Source organism: Leucoraja erinacea, chromosome 26 (genome assembly GCF_028641065.1).
Source record: "Leucoraja erinacea ecotype New England chromosome 26, Leri_hhj_1, whole genome shotgun sequence".
NCBI classification, from domain to species: domain Eukaryota; kingdom Metazoa; phylum Chordata; class Chondrichthyes; order Rajiformes; family Rajidae; genus Leucoraja; species Leucoraja erinaceus.
In genome coordinates, this window is record NC_073402.1 from 21061586 (window position 1) to 21087490 (window position 25905).

General features: G+C 43.2%; 1 protein-coding gene across 1 annotated transcript in view; it reads right to left on the reverse strand.

The window, feature by feature from the left end:
• The window catches only part of fndc5a (fibronectin type III domain containing 5a), a 64451-nt gene that overhangs the window by 20831 nt on the left and 17715 nt on the right, over positions 1-25905 (reverse strand). The window contains exons 2-3 of the mRNA XM_055656338.1: positions 11867-11982; positions 1492-1684 (exon numbers count right to left, since the gene is read on the reverse strand). Coding sequence (XP_055512313.1) covers positions 1492-1684; positions 11867-11982 — 309 coding nt within the window. The remainder of the gene's footprint in view (positions 1-1491; positions 1685-11866; positions 11983-25905) is intronic.

Here is a 25905-nt window from a genome sequence, read left to right on the forward strand (position 1 = left end):
GAGAACATGGATAGGTGACGTTTCAGGTCAAGGTCCTTCTTCACATCACACTGTCTCTAAATGAGAGGATGTGGCAGAGGAAATGTCACCAGGGGTTCCTTAGCCAATGGCAGTGGAATTCATTGCGACAGAGGGCCGTGGAGGCCAGGTCAATGGATATTTTCACGGTGGAGATTGATCGGTTCTTGATTAGTAAGCGTGTCAAGGGTTATGGGGAGAAAGCAGGAGAATGTGGTTGAGAGAAAAAGAAAGACCAGCCATGGTGGACTTTACTTGATGGGCTGAAAGGCCTAATTCTGCTCTTATAACATGTGAAATTATGACTCAAAGTCCAACATTTAGTACAAAGATAGTATTACTTATTAGAAGGGTTCTGCATTATCAAGATTATAATCAGTTTTCCGTAACGTCAATTTCACAAATTCACATTATTCACAAATCTTCAGCAATCCTGGATGATGTAGAGAACCGATTTTGGTTTCATTATCAACATTTTTTTTAAACCATAAATAACATTTAAAACCTTATTTTCCCCCACAATAACAATTAATGAATTAGTCAATTTATGCTAAATTCTACCCATGGGAATTATTTTTTTTCTTTTTGCCTCCTTCCAGATCTTCCTCTAGCTCCTCACCAATTTGTGTCCGCTTTACTCAATTTCGTCACTTTAAGCAAACTAATGTCCTGATCATTTAATCTGATTCTTAGTGATTTTCTAATCACTGAGCCATTTCCGATCCATTTCCCCCCCCCCCCCCCCAATCGCTCTCATTGTCAAGAAGTCCCCCACTTTAGGTACTGTAGGGGGCTCCTTTCAAAGCCACCATCTTATTTGAAAATAATCATCAACGATTCCTTTGATCTGTTGAGACCCCTACGAATCTTTTACTGACACTTCCTTTCCAAGGTTGTTCTCTTCCAAATCTTTCTGATATTTCAAATAATCCTTGTGTGGATCTCACCAATTTTAGACTTGAGACATAGTCAATGTGACTATCTTGAATAGAAAATCTATTTGGTTTCCCCTTGCCTGACACAGCAACAAAACAACATCAGTTGTAGCCACAATGGCCAAAATAAAATGATTCTGATGATGCTTCAACAAAGGGAATATCAATGAAACTTCAGTGCAGTGAGGAACTGCAGATGCTGGTTTACATTGAAGATAGACACAAAATGCTGGAGTAACTCAGCGGGATAGGCAGCATCTCTGGATAGCAGGAATGGGTGACATTTCAGGTCGAGACCCTTCAGACTGATCATTATAGCTCCTGTCAATGCTTCTTTCCATTAGAGGTGGACACTAACTCCCGTAACACACTTCACCATGATGTCATTAGTGTGAATTGGTTTGTTGGTGTTAGGCTGAAATGAATGATTATTGTCAGTCAGCAAGCTACACGTTTTAGGTAGTTTATTCACACTTTATTAAAAATCCTTGCAAATGTTTTGAATCGTTCATGTGGTGTAGAATGCAGTAGTTGTTACCTTTTAAGGCCAATTTCTCAGCTTCTTTAGCGGTCCTGAAGGAGATGGGCTCACTGGCCGGGCTCACACCGGTCAGGCTGATGGACTGCACGTGGACAGTGTACTCTGTGTCCTCCTCTAAGTCCCACAGCATGCAGGAGCGCGTTGTGGTATTCACTTCCTGGATAAGACGTAACATTCGCACATCCTTTCTCTGGAAATCAAAAGTATTCTTTCGTTACTTGAATGAAATAAAATTGAACTTTGAACATTTATCATTTATTTGAACATTAGACTCCTGAACCTATCATCATCCCTTTCTAACCCAGAGGTGCTGCCACATACACTCGCTATTAACTTTATCTCATTCTATTATTGCACTTCAGTATTTATTTTGCACTACTTCCAATTTCGCTAGAATATTTGGGCCATTCTGCTGGTGTGCAGTTGTCATTGTATTTATTGACATATGAATATACTGATGGATATTAACATAGGTGCACAAAAACTCAGCGGGTGCAGCAGCATCTATGGAGCGAAGGAAATAGGCAACGTTTCGTCCCGAAACGTTGCCTATTTCCTTCGCTCCATAGATGCTGCTGCACCCGCTGAGTTTCTCCAGCTTTTTTGTGTACCTTCGATTCTCCAGCATCTGCAGTTCCTTCTTAAACACTGGATATTAACATATGCTGGTCGGCATGAACTTGATGGGCTGAAGGACCCAAACATACTGGTAGATATTAGCTGGACTTGAGGGTCTGAGCTTTAGGGAGAGGTTGGGCAGACGAGGATGTTATTCCTTGGAGCGACGGAGGATGTTATAGAGGTGTATAAGTTCCTGAGGAGAATAGAGAGGGTGAGTGTACAGAGTTTTCTTTTTAACCAAGAGTTGGGAATCAAGAATCAGAGACATAGGTTCAAGGTAAGAGGGAAACAGTTTAATGGGAACCTGAGGGGCAACTATTTCACAGGGTAGATGCTGGGTATATGGAATGAGCTGCCAGAGGAGGTAGTCGAGGCAAGTAGTATAACAACATTTAAAAGGCATTTGGCCAGGTACATGGATAGGAAAGGTTTAGAGGGATATGGGTCAAATGTGGACAGGTGGGACTAGTGTAGACGGGGCTTCTTGCCTTGCCAGAATCGGCAAGTTGAGCTGATGGGTCTGTTTCCATGCTGTATGACTCTATGTCTATGACTCAATGATTCTACTGTGTACTCCATGAACTCCCCGGGACTGAGGAATTTCCTGACGTATCTGAATTTGAATACGTAAACAAAATGAGATGACAAACAATTTGAGAATTGGGTCTCAATCCCTCAATAAGTGCTCTTTAATTTCTGCAAGTAATTATCTGATTGCAGCCAGACTGGTGATGTAAGATGGTCAATTTGCAACCCATCAGGAACCCAGTAGCAAAGGGTGGAAGATCAGAAACAAGTGTTACCCTTTCTTGATAAATGGTGCCATCTCTGAAGTCTAGTTTGCGATGGCTGTAACTGAAATCCTATATAATAACATAAATACATGGGCACGCACGGAGCTACTGGGCCTGTCACATTCCACCAAATTATTTGTTGTATGGTTGGTTGTGAATAATAAAATTCAAAATTGGAAATGTTCCAATTTAATGAGATTTAACAAGACAATGGGCCAAGGGAAGGGCCATTCAGCCCCTCAAGCCTGATGGGGCTGTCCCACTGTATGAGCTAATTCATGAGTTCTCCCGAGTTTCCCCTGATTCGAACTCGGAGAATTACGGTAATAGCCGCTCGTAGGTACTCGGGGCTCTCGTGGACATTTTTCAGCATGTTGAAAAATCTTCACGTGTCTTCCCGATTCTACTGTGTTTCCCGAGTACCTGCCGTTTGCGTTACGAGCCGCTATGAGACGTCCCGAGCTCCGACGTACCCGCTACGTACATTCTAGGTGCTTCCACGAGTTTGATTTTTTTTTTTTAAACTCGGGCGAGCTCTTGAATTAGCTCGTACAGTGGTACAGCCCCATGACATGGCAATTAATATATTCACTTTAAACTCTAGGCTTTAGCGATAGAGAATGAAAACAGGCCCTTCGGCCCATCCAGTTGGCGCCATCTAGTGATCACCCATACACTAGCACTATCCTGAACACACCAGGGACAATTTACAGAAGTCATTTAACCTACAAAACTGTGCATCTATGGAGTATGGGAGCAAACTGCAAAAAGAAACGTTCTAGGGAACGCCTGGAAAAAAATGTTCTATACTCCATAAGGAATGTAGGAATACAGTAGGAGGGAAATCAGGAGGACAAAAAGAGGACATGAGATAGGTTTGGAAGATAAAGCAAAGGAGAATCCTAGTTGATTCTACAACTATATTAAGAGTAAAATGGCACAAAGTGAGAGAATAGGGCTCCTTCAGAAAAAAAGTAGTTGACTATGTGTGGAGCCAAAGCAGTTGACAAGGTCTTAAAATAATATTTCTCATCTGTATTTCCTGTGGTGATGTTCATTGAAGCTAGGGAAGCGACTTGGAGAATGATGGGTGACCTTGTTAAGGTTTACATAATCACGAGGAGTATGGATAGGATGAATGGTCATTTCTCTCTAGTCTATGAGTACTGGTGGGCAAAATGAGAGGTCACAGATCTAAGGTGAGAGATTTAAAGGAAACACAAGGGCAACTTTTTCCACAAAGAGGGTGCTTGCTAGGTTTACAGAACGGGATGCCAGATGTCGAGAAGATTTGATTACAATGCTTAAAAAAATTATTGGATAGGTACATGGATAGAGAAAGGTTTCGAGCGATATGGGCCAAAAGCAAGCAAAAGGTATTTGCTCAGGTTGACAATTGTTTGGCAAGGACTATATCATTCTGTGACAGTAAGATTTGATTTCTTCTGAAATCTTTATAGCATTGCACGCAGAGAACTCAAGATGTTTATTTTTATTGCTGTAGATAAATAAGTAAATAAGCAAATAAATAAATAAATGGATTGATGAATATATAGATAGATGGACAAGTAAATAAATACATGATGGTTAGGAGCACTGCTGTGAATTTTCCCCCAAAAAGAAATTCATTAAATTTATAGTTTGTTACATTAATGATGTCTTCAGACACATCTCTGTGTTTTTTTCACTTTATGTTCAAAGTACAATGCAAGTTTACAGAGCTGTGCCTCTGTGTAACTGTGGGAGTTGTATTTGGAATGATGTTATTTGTAAGTATTGATGAGGTGCAGGAGAACTAAGGCCATAAGTGATCAGAGTAGAATTAAGCCATTCGGCCCATCAAGTCCACTCCGCCATTCAATCTTGGCTGATCTATCTCACCCTCCTAACCCCATTCTCCTTCCTGCCTTCACCCCATCACCTCTGACAGCTGTACTGATCAAAAATCTATCTATATCTGCCTTAAAAACATCCACTGACTTGGCCTCTACAACCTTCTGTGGACTAAGCCTGTTTAACTGACCAAACCTCTTTTTGGCCATGACTGACACTCAATGAGGATATGTGTAAGAAGGAACTGCAGATGCTGGTTTAAACCGAGGATAGACACAATATGCTGAAGTAACTCAGCAGGACGGGCAGCATCTCTGGAGAGAAGGAATGGGTGACGTTTTGGGTCGAGACCCTTCTTCAAACTGGTTAGGGATAAGGAAACAAGAGATATAGACATGATGTGTTCAAGTGAGTTTATTGTCATGTGTCCCTGATAGGACAATGAAATTCTTGCTTTGCTTCAGCAGACAGAACATAGTAGGCATTTACTACAAAAACAGATCAGTGTGTCCATATACCATTATATAAATATATACACACATGAATAAATAAACTGATAAAGAACAAATAACAGATAATGGGTTATTAATGATCAGAGTTTTGTCCGAGCCAGGTTTAATAGCCTGAAGGCTGTGGGGAAGTAGCTATTCCTGTAGAGATAAAGAACAATGAATGAAAGATGTGCAAAAAAGTAACGATGATAAAGGGAACAGGCCATTGTGATAAAGAAAACAGGGCAATGAATATAAATCTATTCCATGGATGAGGTGCTGGTCAAATGTTCTTTGGACATTAAATGTAGAAGTAATGTTGAAGATGGATTAAATGGAGGTCCCATAAGAAATTCATAGGATTTTGAATAATACAGGTTGTGAAAATAGGATTTTCCATTATACAACATTAATGGATGACTAATGTCCTTCAGTGTATTCATGACTGCCAGGGGGGTCAAGGAAAGAGCGTTCACGTTGCAATCCTGTTTCCACCAATCTTTCTACCACTACGCCCAAGAAACGCAAGACGCCATTGTATGCAGATGCCGAGAAGTGTGTTTGGCTCTGACTGAACAATTTCTAATCTTGTAATGTGGACTGGATAAGAAGAATGACTGCCAGAAGCTTCAATTAGCGAGTCAAAGGTCCTCATATCCATCTACATGGTGCTGCATCCTGTGAGCTGATTTTCATATGGCTGTGTTAACCACTAACATGTGTTAATCAGGGTTGCCTTAGGACACATACAGTAAACACGTCAAGTATTTATTGTCAGATAGATATAGATATGCCATTTATTGTCACTATACATGTACAGTGAAACTGAAAGCTGCTCGTACTCAGTGCATACATACAATTTTACACAAAAAACAAGAAACAGAAAACAAAACAGAAGGGAGATGGGGGGGGGGGAATAGGTGCAAAAATTCTACGGCGCTACATACATATATACATATATACAGATGGAAGTCCGTGTTGGGCGGTGTAGTCAGGGAATGTGTGGATTTGAATTCATGGTAGATATAATTCTCGGGAAGCAGCTATTCCTGAGTCTGTTTGTCCTGGATTTGATGCACCTATAGCGCCTTCCAGAGGGCAGCAGGTCGAACAGTCCAAACGCAGGATGGGAGCTGTCTTTGGTGATCTTCTTTGCCCTGCTAAGGCAGCGGGAGGTGTAGATGTCCATCAGGGAGGGGAGAGGGCAACCAATGATCCTCTGCGCTGTCCTGGTTACCCTCTGAAGCCTCTCCCTGTCTGCCATGGTGGTACATGTGAGGTACACCTACAAATCCCACCAAAAATTCTATATTCTCCTGAGGTTTACTGAAGGGCATTTTGTCTTTGTCACTCTTTAGACTTTAGAGATACAGTGTGGAAACGGGCCCTTCGGCCCACCAAGTCCACGCCAACCAGCGGTGTCACCGTGACCAGCTATCACCCCGCACACTAGCTCTATCCTACATACTAGGGACAAATTACAGAAGCCAAATAACCTATCAACCTGCACATCTTTGGAATGTGGGAGGAAAACAGAGCACCTGGAGAAAACCCATGCAGTCATAGGGAGAACATACAAACTCTATATAAACTGCACCCGTGGCCAGGATCGAACCTGGGTCTCTGGCGCTGTAAGGCAGCATCTCTACTGCTGTGTCACTGTGCCACTCTGACCACAAACTCAGCGCTGGCTTTAATATATCAGCTGCAACCATCCTCATTGCCCCCGGCAACAGAGAAACACTGTTTATCAGAACAAATGTTGACCTAAAGAAAATGATCAGGACTTGGGCCGACTCAGAGCACTGGTTTGTAGAAGAAATCATTGGCCCACGAACCACAAAGGATTATTGAGAAGGCAAGAATGAGAGAGAGTTGGCAGTGTAGACAAATGGAAAGTCACAAAAAAGCTGGAGTAACTCTGCAGGTCAGGCAGCATCTCTGGAGACTCTTTAGACCCGAAACGTCAGCTTTTCCTTTTCTCCAGATATGCTGCATGACCCGCTGAGTTACTGCGTCTTTTTGTGTGTGTCTGTAGTTTAAACCAGTGTTTGTGGTTCCTCCCTAGACAAATAGAAAGATAGCAAAGAAGAACGGTCTTTTACACCATTTTTATAACATAGTGGTGGGCCATAAATGAAGGCTTGAGGCTTTCAGCATGTTATGTCCTCATGGCATAAAATAAATCATTTACACAATGAACACACTGATTACAATAAAAGTATGAAGGAAAAAGGAATAAAAAAAGTTTAAAGGAGGTCTCCTGAGTGAATATTGAAATCATATTTCAGAATCATCTCCTGGCATCCACAGAGGCTTAAGGGCAAACATTCAAATTTCAACTTCTCTGCAGAAATGATATGAACTTCCAAGAGCCATTTCATTCTGTGTGATGATTGCATTATCAAAAGAAAAATGTGCCATAATTATTTCAGGGATTGAAAATGGTTCTGAGAGAATGCAGCATGCTGGGTAACTCCCTCAGCTGCCTGCAGTTATTAAGTTGCTATCTCGGGTGCACTGCCCACCCGGCAGGCAGTCATTTCACATCTCAATTCTTCAATTTTCTGCAGCTTATTATTGTACTTCCCCACTCGGCCTCACTCCGTGGCATCCGCAGCCGAACAGACGAGGCAGATAATGTCAGGTGCCACTGTAATTGGCACTTCAACATCCAACTTTGAGATTCGCACTGTGCCACAAGACAACTCCTGATTTTCTCTCCCCCTTTTTCGAATAACAATGCCTCGTCATCTCACAGTCTGTTCACACACTATAAAATTCATCCAGAGAGAACGGCAGAATGGGATGTTTGGCAAGGCTTGAAATCAAGCTGATTGAGAGGCACAGTGCACTGGCAATCTAAACGCCGGGGCTAAAGACCGAGAGGACCACCAGGAGTTCAAATCCCATAATGGCATGAGGAGGATTTTACTAGATCATCTGGAATGGAAGGCTAGTATTTGTTTCGCCATTACCATGGCTACTAATGGTGGAAAAAAATGATCTGGTTCATTGAGCTCCATCAGGGGAGGAAATGTGCCTTTCTTTCCAATCTTGTCTGCCTATAACACCGCACCCTCAGTGATATGGTTGACTCCCTCCAAAATGGCCGTGCCACACGTCATCTTGGGAGACGTAACACAGCAACACAGCTGCTCCTTCCTGTTCCTGTTAGAGTGGGGCAGGTAGGAGGAAGGAACTCTGGGTAATGAAATAAATTGAGGCTGTGGTGAGGAAAATGGGGGCATGGGCATTTAGGAAATGGGCAACATGGTAGTATTTGTCGATGTTTCTTGAGATAGGGTGGTTTAAGAAGAGAGCTCTCAACCTTCCACGAGGGAATTAATAAAAAGGGAAAATGACCCCACTGTAGGAATTACATTTTATGAAAATACCTGTCACACATTTACAAGTTAGCGCTGTTTACTGTGGGCAAGCTGCCCATGAGCCTATGTGTTGCAAGTTTTGTCCCTAGATTATTTTGTTTTATTGGTGTCATGTGAACTTTGCAATAATACACTACATTCCTACATGAAAGGCAACCTTCAAATTGAACTGATATTAACTCAGCAGGTGGATGTCAAGTGTTGGCATTCTGTTATTATTACATTTCAGTAAACACAAAATTGCGAGGTTCTGTTGCAAAGTTCTGGAAAACATATTGAAGCAGCCTTATTAATATGAACCATATCATCCAAACTTGCTCATCTTCTTCACACTGGCTGAGGGTGCACAACATGTCTGTTCTATCCTCTAGCAGAAACTACAGGGTTCTTTGATATCCCCCGTTTGCAAACTGGGGGATAATTATTTAAAACGTAAATATTTTTTGGAGGAATGAGCAACGAGCACCTTGACTTTGATAGGATGACAGTCAATTTAAAACTCAATCAAATTCATGAGACATGATCTACCACACATAAAATTATCCCTCATCAACTCCAGTCTTTCCAAATGCATGTTTCTCTTGTCCCTCAAAATTCTCTCGAGTAACTTTCCTACCGCAGATGTTAGGTTATGGTCTGAAGATGCCGGCTCTTCCATGATGCCCTTCTTAAATAAAGGCACAACACTAGCCACCCTTCAGTCTTCCGGCACCTCACCCAACATTGGTGAAGCCCACCTCCAGAGTATTATGTTCAATTTTGGTCACCGTGCTACAGAAAGATGCCATCAAGCTGGAATGAGTGCAGAGAGGATTTCTGAGGATTTGGCCAGGACCTGAACTATAGGAAAAGGTTGGACAGGTTAGGACTTTATTCCTTGGAGCACAGGATGCAGAGCGATGATCATATAGAGGTGTACAAATTCATGAGGGGAATAGATAGAGTGAATTCACGTCTTTTATCCAGCATAGGAGAATCATGAACTAGAGGGCAGAGACTTTTGGGGAGAAGAGGAAGATTTAATAAGATCCTGGAGGGATAGAGGGTGGTTTGTATATGAAACAAGATATCACATGAAGTAGTTGATGCAGGTACAGTAACAACATTTAAAAGACATTTGGATGGGTACATGGATAATAAAAGTTTAGAGGGGTATTGGCCAAGTGCAGGACTAGCTTAGAAGTGACATTTTGGTCAGCATGGACTGGTTGGGCTGAAGGGACTGTTTCCGTGTTGTGGGGCTCCTGACAAACCTGCTATCCCAAAATCTTTGCTGGACCCTCTATACCCATGCAGTGTTTTTCTGTAGGCAAAACAATATTTGTTAAAAATTAATAACATTTGTAAATCTAGTTTTTAACAGTGATCTGGCCCTGCTGTCACAACAATGCAGCTATACCATGTATAGAGAAACATAGAAAATAGAAATTAGGTGCAGGAGTAGGCCATTCGGCCCTTCGAGCCTGCACCGCCATTCAATATGATCATGGCTGATCATCCAACTCAGTATCCCGTACCTGCCTTCTCTCCATACCCCCTGTCCCCTTAGCAAAGGGCCACATAACTCCCTCTTAAATATAGCAATGAACTGGCCTCAACTACCCTCTGTGGCAGAGAGTTCCAGAGATTCACCACTCTCTGTGTGAAAAAAGTTCTTCTCATCTCGGTTTTAAAGGATTTCCCCCTTATCCTTAAGCTGTGACCCCTTGTCCTGGACTTCCCTAACATCGGGAACAATCTTCTCTATATCCTTGGGTAATATAATTTCTTGATTAGTACAGGTGCCTGAGGCTATGGGGAGAAGGCAGGAGAATGGGGTTATGAAGGAGAGATAGATCTGCCATGATTGAATGACGGAGTAGACTTGATGGGCCGAATGGCCTAATTCTACTCCTATCCCTTATGACCCAGACATTTAAAAACATACTCAGTCCTTTTGTCTTTTTCTGAACAAAGTGGACAATCTCACATTTTCCACATTATATTCCATTGGTTATGTTATTGCCCACTTAATCAACTCATGCATATCTGCTTGGAGCCTCTTTGCTACCCACATTCGCGTTGTATTTCATGTTACTGAAAACCATAAGATGCCAATCTAGTGCTAATTGGCACTTTCACTACCCACACTTGTACACCATGGTTACCGGATGTACCATCTGCAAAATGTATTTCAGGTGGAATGTAATGTAAGGGTTAAACAGACTATGTCAGCTAAAATTGAGTTTGTCGGCTAAATTAGCAGCACCACGTTTCAAACCCTGCTTAGGAAAACAAATAGATGTTTTTGAAGAATGCGGCTGGGCTTGTACACTCTGGAGTTTAGAAGGATGAGAGGGGATCTTGTTGAAACATATAAGATTGTTAAGGTTTTGGACACGCTAGAGGCAGGAAACATGTTCCCGATGTTGGGGGAGTCACAGTTTAAGAATAAGGGGTAAGCCATTTAGAATGGAGACAAGGAAACACTTTTTCTCACAGGGAGCTGTGAGTGTGTGGAACTCTCTGCCTCAGAGGGCCAGTGGAGGCAGGTTCTCTGGATGCTTTCAAGAGAGAGCTGGATAGGGCTCTTAAAGATAGCAGTCAGGGGATATGGGGAGAAGGCAGGAATGGGGTACTGATTGTGGATGATCAGCCATGATCACATTGAATGGCGGTGCTGGCTCGAAGGGCCAAATGGCCTACACCTGCACCTATTGTCTATTGTTTATTGTCTCAGGCTAACTCGACGGGCCCAGTAAATCATGAGGCCACCTGTGACATCACTGAGATAAGCTTTGCTTTCCTAGAGACATCCGAGACTAACGGATCAGTAAATTCCCCCCCAAAAATTCTTCCAAGGTACTTTTAATTCTTGTTTCTTTCTCACAGTATGAGGAATATAGTGGGTGGCACGGTGGTGCAGCAGTAGAGTTGCTGCCTTACAGCGCCAGAGACCCGGGTTTGATCCTGACTACGGGTGCTGTCTGTACAGAGTTTGTAAGTTCTCCCCGTGACCATGCGGGTTTCCCCCGGGAGCCCCGGTTTTCTCCCCCACTATAAAGCCATACAGGTTTGTAGGTTAATTGGCTTTAGTAGAACTGTAAATTGTCCCTGGTGTGTCGGACAGTGCTCGTGTACCGATCAGTGGGCTGAAGGGCCTGTTTCCGCGCTCCAAACAACTATACTAACCTATAGGGACAGCCACAATGCAGGAGTGAGACATTTGTATCCAAGAGTTCTGATAGATCAAATACCGTGATACCTGCTGCGATATAGCGTAGCCGATGACAGCATCTCCATCAGGAACCTCCCATGATACCACTGCTGAGTTGGCCTGTAGGTGTCGCACTGTGACATTGACCGGAGCTGCTAATATGTCTACAAATAGAGAAAATAATCATGTTTAAAAAAAATACCTTCAACTCTTCACATCTCCTTAAAACAATATTATTCATGTTCATACGGAAAAGGAGAAGAATTAGGCCATTCAGCCCATCATGTCTACTCCGCCATTCAATCATGGCAGATCTATCTCTCCCTCCTAACCCCATTCTCCCTGGCCTCTCCACAATCATTAAAACATTCCTCTGATTGCTTGAATTTGCACAATATCCATCCAAATTATATTGCTCCCATTTTTGTTTCTAATTGGGTGGCACAGTGGCGCAGCGGTAGAGTTGCTGCCTTATGGTGCCAGAGACCTGGGTTTGATTCTGACTACGGGCACTGTCTGTATGGAGTTTATATGTTCTCTCGGTGACCTGCGTCAGTATTCATCGGGTATTCTTGTTTCCTCCCACACTCCAAAAACGCACAGGTTTGCATGTTAATTGGCTTGGTAAAATTGTAAATTGCCCCTGGTGTGCTTAGGATAATGTTAGTGTGCGGAGATCGCCGGGCAGCACGGACTCAGTGGGCTGAAGGGCCTGTTTCTACGTTGTAACTCTAAAACTAAATCTCATCATTATGAGGAATGACAGCACTTATGAAAATAGGTCAGGTAAAATACAACTCAACAGATCACACAGTTTCCATATATATATATATATATATATATATAGTACACATATAAATGTCCATATGTCCAATATTAATCATGTTCATAAGGTCCAATATTAATCATGTTCATAAGGAATAGTAGAATTAGGCCATTCGGCCCATCAAGTCTACTCTGCCATTCAATCATGGCTGGTCTATCTCTCCCTCCTAACCCCATTCTCCATGCCTTCTCCCCAATCATTAAAACATTATTAGTTTACAGTGAAAAGTTATTTTTATTGCATGCTATCCAGTTAGTGAAAAGACTATACATGATAACAATCGGGCCACAGTGTAAAATGTAGAACTGATACTTCAGTGGCAGCTTAGGGTAGTTTTTCTTCTGATCTTAATCCTTCCACACAGGTCACATTTACTAACACAGAAGCATATATGGTAAGTTGATAACTATTTAAGTTTCACTCTGGCAGTACTATCATGACTTACAAATGACCATCTAAACAGTAATCCGCAGAATAAGCCCTTATTGGTAATAATGAATAAATAAATGTATTTCTGACTGAGAAATAAACATTTTTACAAACGTTCATCTGAGTTTAGTAACTTTTTAAAATTTGAATAATATTTCCATTGCCTTAAATTTCTGTGATGAAGTGATTTACTCGTTAACAAATGGATATCTATCCACTTTAAGGCATATAATTCAGGTGCAAGGATATATAACCAATCCCATCATGTGGATTTGATGCTGCCTTCCTCCGAGTGAATCCTCATTGAAGATTTGACATACAAACAGGGCAATCAGTATCTAAGCAACAACATCACACCCTGGTCACTTAATTTCCTTAGATATATCTTTCCCAAAGTTATATTTATACACAGTACAAATGGAAAACCACGTTACGTAAGACAGATAAGAACACAGGAGGAATAACATTTCTGTCTCTGGGACTTGGAGTTCATGTGTGCTTTCCAATGGTGGGACAATCAATGATCCAAAATATTCACAAAACTCTTCTTCATGCTGGGTTTGGGTTGTCAGTCAACGATCTGCTGAACCCACTCCTATCTTGAGCACGGTCAAACTGCACAAATTTCCTTTTGGGGGAACTCGCTGCGATGTAGCAAAGATATTGTTCTCTAGCAGCTTCTCTCATCGGCAACTTAGACGGCAACTTAGCTGCTTCCCCCGTTTAGCTCCCTGCCTTTTGTCACTGGGGGTCGTAGCCCCTTTTACAGTTTAATAACTGAGTGCTTTAGCCTCAACATTTAACGTGACTCACTAAGTGACTATTGTAAATTGTCAGGGACTTAATGTGTAATACATTAACATCATTAGTTGGCTTCTACAGGATATGAACAGAAGCTGAAGCTTATCTCCCTAACTACCATATTGCAACAGCTGATTTTACAATGGAGTAAATTAACTTAAATTATAACTGTATCTAAATTAGCCCTGAAGTAGTGTTGGATTACTTTATCAGTTCCTGACAACATATGTAAATGTTTCATGTTTATTAATTTCACGATTTAGAGCACACTTTTGGCTGCGAGGTTGTATTCCATTCTCTTGATATCTATGAGCCTGACATCTCAACAACTTTTTTGTTTCATCACCAAATGGTCCTGGGAAATCAAACTGACTGTTAAAAATGCAATAGCAACATCAATTTTCTTTAGTTCATTAAAAAACAATGTTACACTATTTTACCTTTTAACGTATGTCTCAGAAGAAAGTATTATCAGAATCAAACTTGCCGAAAATGCAAAAGGCAGGAAAGATCAGTGGTACATCACAACCCCTTCGGTTCTGACCTCTGTCCATGTGGAGTTTGCACGGTCCTCCCGTGAGCTCATGAATTCCCATATCCCAAATATGTGCAAGTCAGTAGGATAATTGACTGGGGGCCCTGTTTCCACACTGTCCAATTTTAGCTGTGCACTTATTGTAGCCTACCTTAGCAATTTAATAGATAAGGTTTTAGTTTTAATTTTAGAGATACAATGTGGAAACAGGCCCTTCAGCCCACCAGATCCATGCCGACCAGCGATCACCTGTACACTAGTTCTATCCCACACGCTAGGGACAATTTACAGAAGCCAATTAATCTACAAACCTGCATGTTTTTGGAATGTGGGAGGAAGCCAGAGCAGCCGGTAGGAAAAACACACAAGGAAATTTACAGACAGCATCCACAGTCAGGATCGAACCCAGGTCTCTGGCGCTGTAAGGCAGTAACCCTACCGTTGCATCACTCTGCTGCCCTGGTGTCCCAGTAACAACAGTAAAACAAAATTTATTTATTCTGTATAAATTCAGTTTCATTTCTCTGTGGCCCGAATACAGCAATGGTTATTTCAGCCTGTGATTGTGCTGATTAAAAAATGCCCTAAAACTGATGGATTACAATCGGTGTTACGTGACATCCCATAAGCTCTAAGCAGTGATGCAAGGAACAGATTACATTGCAGTCTAATATTAATCATAGTTATAATTGCCTGTTCAAATTTTCTATTAAAAAAATATAAATGAAAGTGAAATATATTTCTCATAATAGTGGGATTTATTCCCAAATCACTCTAATCTAAATCTGTGGAGAATCTCCAGACTCCACGACATCTACAAAGAACGGAACAGAATTCAGTTCAGTATTTAACTCAGCTACCAAGTGGCTTATCCACAGAACTGCAGATGCTGGAAACTTGAGGGACGCAAAGTGCTGGAGTAACTCAGCGAGTCAAGCAACATGTGTGGAGAGAATTGATAGACCAACTTTCAGGCTCCAGCTTCCCGCAGTGTTCACGGATATAGAAACATAGAAATTAGGTGCAGGAGTAGGCCATTGAGCCCTTCGAGCCTGCACCGCCATTCAATATGATCATGGCTGATCATCCAACTCAGTATCCCGTACCTGCCTTCTCTCCATACCCCCTGATCCCTTTAGCCACAAGGGCCACATCTAACTCCCTCTTAAATATAGTCAATGAACTGACCTCAACTACCTTCTGCGGCAGAGAATTCCAGAGATTCACCACTCTCTGTGTGAAAAATGTTTTTCTCATCTCGGTCCTAAAAGATTTCCCCCTTATCCTTAAACTGTGACCCCTTGTTCTTGACTTCCCCAACATCGAGAACAATCTTCCTGCATCCAGCCTGTCCAACCCCTTAAGAATTTTGTAAGTTTCTATAAGATCCCCCCTCAATCTTCTAAATTCTAACGAGTGCAAGCCGAGTCTATCCAGTCTTTCTTCACATGAAAGTCCTGACATCCCAGGAATCAGTCTGGTGAACCTTCTCTGTACTCCCTCTATGGCAATAATGTCTTTCCTCAGATTAGGTGACCAAAACTGTACGCAATACTCCAGGTGTGGTCTCACCAAGACCATGTACAACTGCAGTAGAATCTCCCTGCTCCTATACGCAAATCCTTTTGCTATGAAATATATCTTATTGGGCCAGGGAAATTGACGTATCTACCTTCATAAGCCTTCGAATGCTTAGCACCTCCTTGCCCGTAATACACTATCCTTGATTTTCCTCGTTTGCCACGGTAGAGCCGCCTTCACTGTTTTATTTTTTCACCAGACAGGGATGAACGATTTTTGGAGTTCATCCATGCAGTCTTTAAATCTTTAGTGCGTTGGTTTAAGGTGAGATGGAAAAGATTTAATAGGAACCTGAGGTGAAACAGTTTCACACAGAAGGTGGTGGATATAAGGAATGAGCTGCCAGAACAAAAGTTGAGGAAGGTAAATTACATTGAAAATACATTTTGTATAGATACATGGATAGGAAAGGTTTAGTTTAGTTTGGTTTAGTTTAGAGATACAGAGCGGAAACAGGCCCTTCGACCCACCGAGTCCTCGCCGACCAGCAATCCCTGCACATTAACACTATCCTACACCCACTAGGGACATAGAAACATAGAAAAATAGGTGCAGGAGTAGGCCATTCGGCCCTTCAAGCCTGCACCGCCATTCAATATGATCATGGCTGATCATCCAACTCAATATCCTGTACCTGCCCTCTCTCCATACCCCCTGATCCCTTTAGCCACAAGGGCCACATCTAACTCCCTCTTAAATATAGCCAATGAACTGGCCTCAACTACCTTCTGTGGCAGAGAGTTCCAGAGATTCACCACTCTCTGTGTGATAAATGTTTTTCTCATCTCGGTCCTAAAGGATTTCCCCTTTATCCTTAAACTGTGACCCCTTGTCCTGGACTTCCCCAACATTGGGAGCAATCTTTCTGCATCTAACCTGTCCAACCCCTTAAGAATTTAAATTTTTACATATACATTTACCAAGCCAATTAACCTACAAACCTGTACGCCTTTGGAGTGTGGGAGGAAACCGAAGATCTCGGAGAAAACCCACGCAGGTACAAACCCCGTACAGACAGCACCCGTAGTCGGGATGGAACCCGGGTCTCTAGCACTGCATTCGCTGTAAGGCAACAACTGTACCACTGCGCCACTGTGACTGCCTGAAGCGGTGTGGAGGGATTACCCGCATTACCCAAACACAAGGTAAATAGGAGCCGGTGTAGACGAGTTATGCTGATGGGCCTGTTTCTGTGCCGCATGACTATGACTTCAATGAAAGATCATAAATAATTTTGACATTCTGAAGAAGAGTCAATCCGAATAAAACTGTTTCTCTTTGCACCAATGCTGCCGAACCTTCTCAGCGTTTGCAGCGTCTTTACTGTTTCCAGTTCAATATTTAATGACTGTTCAAATACCTTGCATTACATTGATGTTGCTCTCAATAATAGGACTGCTGTATGAGTTGTTTTGAGTCTAGAGATAGTTCTTGATATGATGATAGAGCTGAAGAAAAAAACATAAGGGAAATGCTTCGCAAACAGAATTTTAAGCGTTAACTTAGCTGACTCCTATTAAAAGGTAAATCTCAACAAAAACATAATGATTAGGATTCTTGGAGACAACTAGAATTCAACTTCACCTCTCCTATCAATCACCGTGGAGGTGACACCTGGTTGCAACTCTTAAATAAGAATCTTTCTGGGAATATTTCAGATTATATTTGGCATTGTGTACTTTTATTTCAGCCGGTCCTAATTACCTTGTGCAAAATAGTACATTGTTCCCAGGAACCTAACATCAACAGTACAATTGGAATCCCAAATGCAAGGTTTGCTGCAGTTGCAAGGGGGGCAGAGTAGTGGGCATTGTGGGTTGATTGTGGACTCTTTGGAGTTTAGTTTAGTTCAGAGATCCAGTGTGGAAACAGGCCATTCGGCCCATCTAGTCCGCCCTGACCTGTGATCACCATACACTAGCACTATCCTACAAGCTAGGGACAATTTACATTTTTTACCAAAGCCAAATTATCCTACAAACCTGTACATCTTTGGAGTTTGGGAGGAAACCGGAGCACCCTGATAAAACGCATGTGGTCACGGGGAGAATGTACAAACTCCGTACAGACAGCACCCATTGGTAGGATGGAACCCAGATCTCTGGCGCTGTAAAGCAACAACTCTACCGCTGCGCCACCGTTCCGCTCTGTTATTTAGTCCATATGAAAGCACAGTTGAGGCTCTGCAAGGTTCATTTGATGAGACTGTGGCTAGAAGGCACAATATATGATGCTCAGATGTAAGGGTAGCCAGTGCTGACTTAGTCTTTGTTAAACAATGACACAATGGAATTATAGAAAGCGTATGCTTCAGAAGATGCCCATGAGCTCATTGTCTCTGGTGATAACAACTCCCCACAGGAGGTCTGTAGCCCTACAGCTCATGGCTCTTCAACAGGATGAGCAGATAATACGGACATACTGCCATTCATTGTTGCAGCTTACACAAAGTCCTTTTACTTGCACAAACACTTCCCCATAACCTTTCCACTGTAATCAATCACCTGTATTGATCTATTAATAATTTTAGTGAGAGAGTTATACAGCATTAAAAACAGTCCTTCAGCCCGACTCACCCATGCTGACCAAGGTGCCCGTCAGGGTCCCATTTACCTGCAATTGGCCCATATCACACTAAACGTTTTCTATACCTGCCCAAATTTAGTTTAGTTTAGTTTAGAGATTCAGCTTGGAAACAGGCCCTTCAGCTCACTGAGTCCGCACCAACCAGCGATCCCCGCACAGTAACACTATCCTACAAACACCAGGGATAATTTGCATTTATACCAAGCCAATTAACCTACAAACCTGTACGTCTTTGGAATGTGGGAGGAAACGGAAGATCTCGGAGAAAACCCATGCGGTCACGGGGAGACCGTACAGACGCCTTACAGACAGCAACCGAAGTTGGGATCGAACCCGGGTCTTTGGCACTGTAAACGCTGTAAACTGGAGGCAAGACATCAACAGATGACCTCAGGATATATATACCACCTCCAGTTTAAATTCCATTTGGAATATTTTGGAGGACCAAGAAACCAAGAAACCAAGAACCAAGGATTGCCGGCCCTGATTTGTTCTGGCCTTTTCTCACCTCCTGTTTATTCCCCTAAATAAACAATTTCCCCCCAATGCAGCGAAAATGCATCTGTCGCCGCTGCCTCAGGGTCTGGTTCCCATGAAACATAATCTGATAACTGGCGATTAAGTCTGGATGCGAATAGATCGATATCTGGTATTCCATATCGTGCTGTAATATCAGCAAATACTTTTTTATTCAGGTGTTTTCATTAAATTTGTGTGACCTGGTGTCTGCCACTAAATTTAGTCTTCCTGGTAGGTAAGTAGCAAATATCCAAATATCTCTCTGGATACACCATTGCCAAATTGTATTAGCCAGATTGTCACATGACGTCGATTTGTTTCCACCCATGTGGTTGGTGTATGCTACCACGGTGGTATTGTCTATCTGTAGTCTAACATGCTGGTGATATGACCCAGTACAATATGACTTTAGGCCATAGAATGCACCCAACATTTCCAGGTAGTTTATGCCCAGTGTGAATAATAATGATGCCTCCTGAGCAGTCCATCTACCTCCACAGCTGGTGATGGAATTGGTGGCACCCCACCCAAGTGCACTGGCATCAGTTTGTAGTACCATAGAAGGGTTACTGACAATGATTGGATTGGAACAAAGCCAGATGTTATCTATCCACCATTTTAGTTCCATTTTAGCTTTGATTGGTAGCTTCATAGGTCTGTCAAAGTAACCTGCATTGATTTTGAGTGCTTGTATTTTTGCTCTCTGTAAATTTTGGTAATGTAAAGGTCCAAATTATGTGGCTGGAAAAGGAGCCACCATTTTGCCAATTACTTTTGCTACCAATCTGATGGATGGTTTGCTGATGTCAATGAGGTTATTGCAAGCCTCTATTAAGTCTGTTGCCTTTCCTTTAGACAAAGTCACCGACATATGAACTGAGTCAATGGTGAACCCCAAATAGTCCATAGTCGTGGAAGGCGTTAATTTAGATTTAACTGGATGGATAATAAATCCCAGTTTTTCAAATAACTGTTTTGTGGCTGTTATAGTTTGTTTGGCCAATTCCAAAGTTTTGCCCACAATAAGTATGTCATCCAGATATGCCATGACCATGTGTTTTCGTTTCCGTAGAAACGCTAGGGCTGGTTTCAAAAGTTTTGTGAACAGCCTGGGGGCTGATGATAGCCCATTTGGTAGTGCTTTATACTGCCAAAAAACTGTCCCATCCAGTTGAATTTTAAGTAACATCTGTGGTCACCTCGTATAGGCACTGAATAGTAAGCATCTTTTAAATCGATGCTGGCCATGAAGTAACCTTTGGAAATTAATTGTTTAGCAGTAACAAAGGTTTCCATTTTGAAAATAATATATTATACAAATGTATTCAATTTGGTCAGTTCTATGATGATGCGACAACCACCATCTTTTTTGTTTTTGGTAAATATATTGGACACGAATTCTAGTGGTTCGTGTTGGGTTTTTTCAATTACACCTTCTGCGTAAAGCCGCTCCAGTTCAGCTTGCGCCTCCGATTTTTCTTTACCAGAAAGTACGAACATTTGGTTCGGTATATGTTGAACTGGAGGGCTGGACTTGGGTATAAATTCTATTGTATATCCCTGGATACTGCTTAAAATGTATCGGTTGTTAACATGCTCCATGCATTCAGAAATGAGTGTAATCTCCCCCCCAACCTCCATGCTCGCTGTATTTTTTAGGGAACCAGACCCACCTACCTCTATAGTTACCAGCGGCAGGTTTACTTCTTTTTGTAAGTTCTTCGCTGATGTTTATGCGCTGGTGTCTGGATTTGTGGTTTGGTTGGAGTTGGAGGTCCGCGTATCTTCCAAGAAGGTCGGCCTGGGCCATGGCCTAAAAAAGGCTCATGTTTTGTATACCGGGCCTTCGAGCTTTCACCAGGCGGTCTTGCTCTACTGGTGGGTGCGTAGGGGTGTTATCTATGGCTGTAGTGGGTTTTCTTGTTCCTGCACCCCCTGCACACTTGACTTTTCTTCTGCGGACCCCTCTTCCAGGTCAGCCCAGAACTGACCAGCAGTGCTCCCCTCTGATGAGGTAGAAGCACTGTGCAGCCCTTCAAGAGGTACTGCCATGGGTTTGCCATAGAGCCCACTGTGACCCGACACCATCTCCCGGAGCCTGTCACGTTGGAGCAAATGCTCCACACACCGCTCCATCCGGCTCCAGCGCTCACGGTTGCTGGCCGCCCGCGGTTGCTCAAAGTCGGACTCCTCTGAGTCCACGACTTTGATGGTTTTTGGTCTTGCCTTACCGCCCGGCCGCGGAGTGGATCAGGCACAGCTGATCCCATTATAGGTGACTCAAGTGCCGCTGGCCGCTGCTAGCCCACCAGCTTAGTTGCAGCCCGTTGGTTTCTCCACCTGTAATCAGCAAAGGAAAACACAAAAAGACCGCAGTTCTTACCTGCAGGTCCTGGTTTAAATTGTCGCTACGGAGGAACGTCGTTCCACCCCGCCTCCTGCCGTTATCAACATGTCAAAAGTCGACGGCCCCATTCTGAATAGTCTCCCGCCCGGCCGTGGTGTTCTGGCCGGCGCGGGACCAAAAGTCGGCACAGCTGATCCCTTACGGGGCTTGTGCCTTCAGCTGCTGCTGGCTCCCGCAACTTCGCGGTCCTCCCCAGCCAGCTTCACTCGCAGCACTTGTGGACACTATTTTGTCCAGCTCCCCCCCCCCCCCATGTAAAAACAGCGCGGGGACAAAAACTACCGCAGAGTAAATCACTTACCTGCAGGTCGCGGTTTCAACTTACCGCTGCGGGGGAACGTTCCACCCCGCCTGTCATAGAAACATAGAAACATAGAAATTAGGTGCAGGAGTAGGCCATTCGGCCCTTCGAGCCTGCACCGCCATTCAATATAATCATGGCTGATCATCCAACTCAGTATCCCGTACCTGCCTTCTCTCCATACCCCCTGATCCCCTTAGCCACAAGGGCCACATCTAACTCCCTCTTAAATATAGCCAATGAACTGGCCTCAACTACCCTCTGTGGCAGAGAGTTCCAGAGATTCACCACTCTCTGTGTGAATTCACCACTCTCTGCCGTTTCGTAAGCGTGAAAGCGATATGACACGCGTGCGTCCTGGTGGGGTTCTTCTTCACGTAGTCACTCACGTGACTCCGAAGTAAAATCTTACTTCAATATCGCACAGAATTATCACTAAGAGCATCCTGAACAGAGTGCATAGATAAATGGCACCGTTTATGCAGCATTTGCTCAGTTGCTGTCAGTATCAATTTTCAGAAATCCCCAAGCTTCCCTGTGGACAGTTCAAAGTCTCACCCTCTCCCTAACTCTGGCAGAAAATTCCTTTGAGTTATCATGTTCATAGGTCATAGGAGCAGAATTAGGCCATTTTGCCCATTGAGTGTACTCTGCCATTCAATCATACTTGATCTGTGTGGAATGAGCTTCCAGTGGAAGTGGTGGAGGCAGGTTCGAAAGTTTCCATTCAGGTTTCCTAAGTGGGACAGGGGCATAAGGCACATAGACTCATGTATACATGTACGCACACTCGCACACAGCAGAGCAAGTCGCAGGAACTTTGTGTTAAAGAGGGAACTGCAGATGCTGGAGAATCGAAGGTTACACAGAAAAGCTGGAGAAACTCAGCGGGTGCAGCAGCATCTATGGAGCGAAGGAAATAGGCAACGTTTCGGGCCGAAACCCTTCTTTGTGTTGAAACTTTGTGTTGTTGATCACCTGGCACCATTCACGACACGATCCAAGGCTGGGACTCTCTCCTCCTAGAAGGGCGCCCCACACCATCCTTTACGGCATTTCTTATCTGATCAGAACATGCCATACCCCCTCCCGGAGTCAATCATAAGGCCCCCCCCCCCGTCTGCAGTGTTTCTCCACTTCTAGCAGTAGGGGGCGCAGGTGGTCCGCCAATGTGTTCTGCTCAGCAAACAAGATGTTCGCAGGCATTGTAAGTTCCCCGGCATGAACAGGTGCAGAAAACATCTCCCACTTGTCTTGGGAACATCTTGTTTTTGAAGGGTTTTCGACAGACAATAGACAGTAACTTCTGAACTTAAATCATTATTTTTGTGGTTTTCTTTTTGAATTTTGCCACCTCTAAATTGACCGAACAATAAGGCAGAATAAGACAATTGTGTGAGGGTTTGCTGTTATTCTGGCCATTAAATCCAATAAACACAGAGAGTTTGGAGTTCATGAAGATCTCTGAAGTCTAAAGACAGTGCGCATCAAGCTGTGAGCACCAGAGTAGGTGGCAGAGGGAAGAGATTTAAACTGTTACACAGCAGCAACAATTTGTTTTTCCATTTGCCAAAAAGAATTGTGCAAAATATTCAGGATTTTTCATGGCACTCACTTCACACAGTTGAAGGTGGGAGAAGGAGAAGGGGGAGAAAGCCCCATAGAGTCGGGAGAGAAATGGAGGCTGATGTAAGTTAGGAAGCTGAACCAAGAGATATTTTTACAAGCACAGCAATGTGACTATAATGACATATGTCTAGAGATTGAAAAGCAGCAACAGAATAGGTGGTGGCTTGTGAGATTTTAGGGCATAATGGATGAACTTGTAGCTAGTGGATTTGAGTGCAGAACATAGTCTGAAGGTCTTGACGAGAAAAGTCGCCCATTCCTTCTCTCCAGAGATGCTGTCTGTCCCGCTGAGTTACTCCAGCTTTTTGTGTCTATCCTCGGTTTAAACCAGCATCTGTAGTTCCTTCCTACACAGATATTTTCATTCCGTTTTTCAGGGCCGTGGTGTGACCACACCTTGACTATTGTGTGCAGTTTTAGTCTCCTTATCTGCAATAGAGAGAGAGGGCAGCGAATGTTTCTGGGATAGACACAAAATGCTGGAGTACCTCAGGGGGTCAGGCAGCCTCTCTGGAGAAAAGAAATAGGTGACACTTCGGGTCGAGACCCTTCAGAGGCAGGACTTGCACATAAGGGTAGATTGGAACAAAAAAAGTTAAAAAGACTGAGAGGGTACATCATTGAAACATAAAATCCTAATAGATGGGACAGACAACATGCAGGAAATGTGTTGCTGATTGTGTAGCTGTTCAAAACAGTTAAGGATATGGGGTAAGCCAAGTAACTGTGCTAAGGGAGGAAATTTAAAACAAAAAGTGGCGAACCTGTGGAATTATTTATAGCAGAAGACAGTGGAAGATAAATCATTAACTATATTCATAAAGCAGTGAAGTATAATCACTGGGTGGGTGGCATGGTGGTGTAGTGGTAGAGCTATTGCCTTACAGCGCTAGAGACCCAGGTTCGATCCTGACTATGGGCGCTTGGCTGTACGGAGTTTGTACCTTGTCCCCGTGACCTGCGTGGGTTTTCTTCGAGATCTTCAGTTTCTTCCCACACTGCTGTTTAGACTTCAGAGATACTGTGTGGAAATAGGCCCTTTGGCTCAACACTGACTAGTGATCACCCCGTACACCTTGCAGTAAGATGTCCATCTCTAACCTCTCTACTCATGTGCTGGATGCTTAAAGGACTTGAGAAAAATGTAACAAGCCACGTTTGGTGCCGTTGTTCATCTGTTTCTTGCATCGGGGTGGTGGGATCAAGGAGAGTGAGTTGTGAAGTGATTCACTTGCGCTGAGGTGTTCATTCAAGATTCAGCGGAGAGGACCCCTTGTCGGGGGGGGGGGGGGGGGCACTCTCCCCCCCCCCCACCCCCCGATGTCATAGTCAGGCTGGCCAAATGAAAAGCCACGCCGGGTGATCAAGGAGCCCCCCGGCGTGCGCTCGCAGTGCAGATAGGTTGAATGTGAAGTGATTCACTTTGTTAGAGAAAATCCCAGAGTTGAGAGACAATGGTGAGAGAATGATTGCTGTGGTGTTCATGTCCTTGTACAAGAGTCAACATGAAGTTAACATGTAGATAGGAAAGCAAGCTGTACCTGGACGTAACAGCAAGAGGATTTTAGTCAAGAACTAAAAACACCTGATTGACACTACATAGCAGCCTTGTGAAACCTGACCTGGAATATTGTGTCTACCTATAATGGAGTACAATGAAGATTCAGCAGATTGATTTCTTGGATGCAGTAATTGATCTTGAAGTAGAGATTAAACCACATGCAAGATGATCACATCAGTCTGAAAACATATTTCAATTGTATACTTACTGCCAGTAAAGTGTGTGTTAACCACAGGGAAGAAAAAGAGCAAGTCTTTTGTTATTGCTGGATTAATGATTCCTAGGTTGAGGCTGAGCTTATGTCTGGGATTTGAACATGTTTGACTAAGATGGGTGAATCTAATCATTCCTTCTCTGAGATACCATGCAATTGGTTGTCAAGGCACTTGGGCTTGGCAAAGATGATGAACTTTGCTCATAGTGACACGACACACAAAATGCTAAACATTGGCCTACAACAAACTGAAACAGTTTAAAGGCTTGTGTCCTTTTAGAGTTAATTAGTACTAATTATAAATAATGAAGTAAGGGTGGCCCAGTGGCGTAGTGGTAGAGCTACTGTCTTAGAGTGCCAGAGACCCAGGTTCAATACCGATTACGGGCACTTGTCTGTACGGAGTTTGTACGTTCTCCCCGAGATCTTCAGTTTCTTCCCACACTCCAAAGCCATGCAGGTTTGTAGATTAATTGGCTTGGTGTAAATATAAATTGCTCCTGGTGAGTGTAGGATGGGGTTAGTGTGTGGGGATCGCTGGTCGCTGCGGACTCAGTGGTCCGAAAGGCCTGTTTCCGCACTGTATCTGTAAACTTAACAAAGCGGACTTGGGAAAAATGAGAGATTCTTGTTCATTGGACGGTAATTCTCCTGTAAGTATCTTCCCTCAATGAACATCAGTAAAACTGATTAACTGA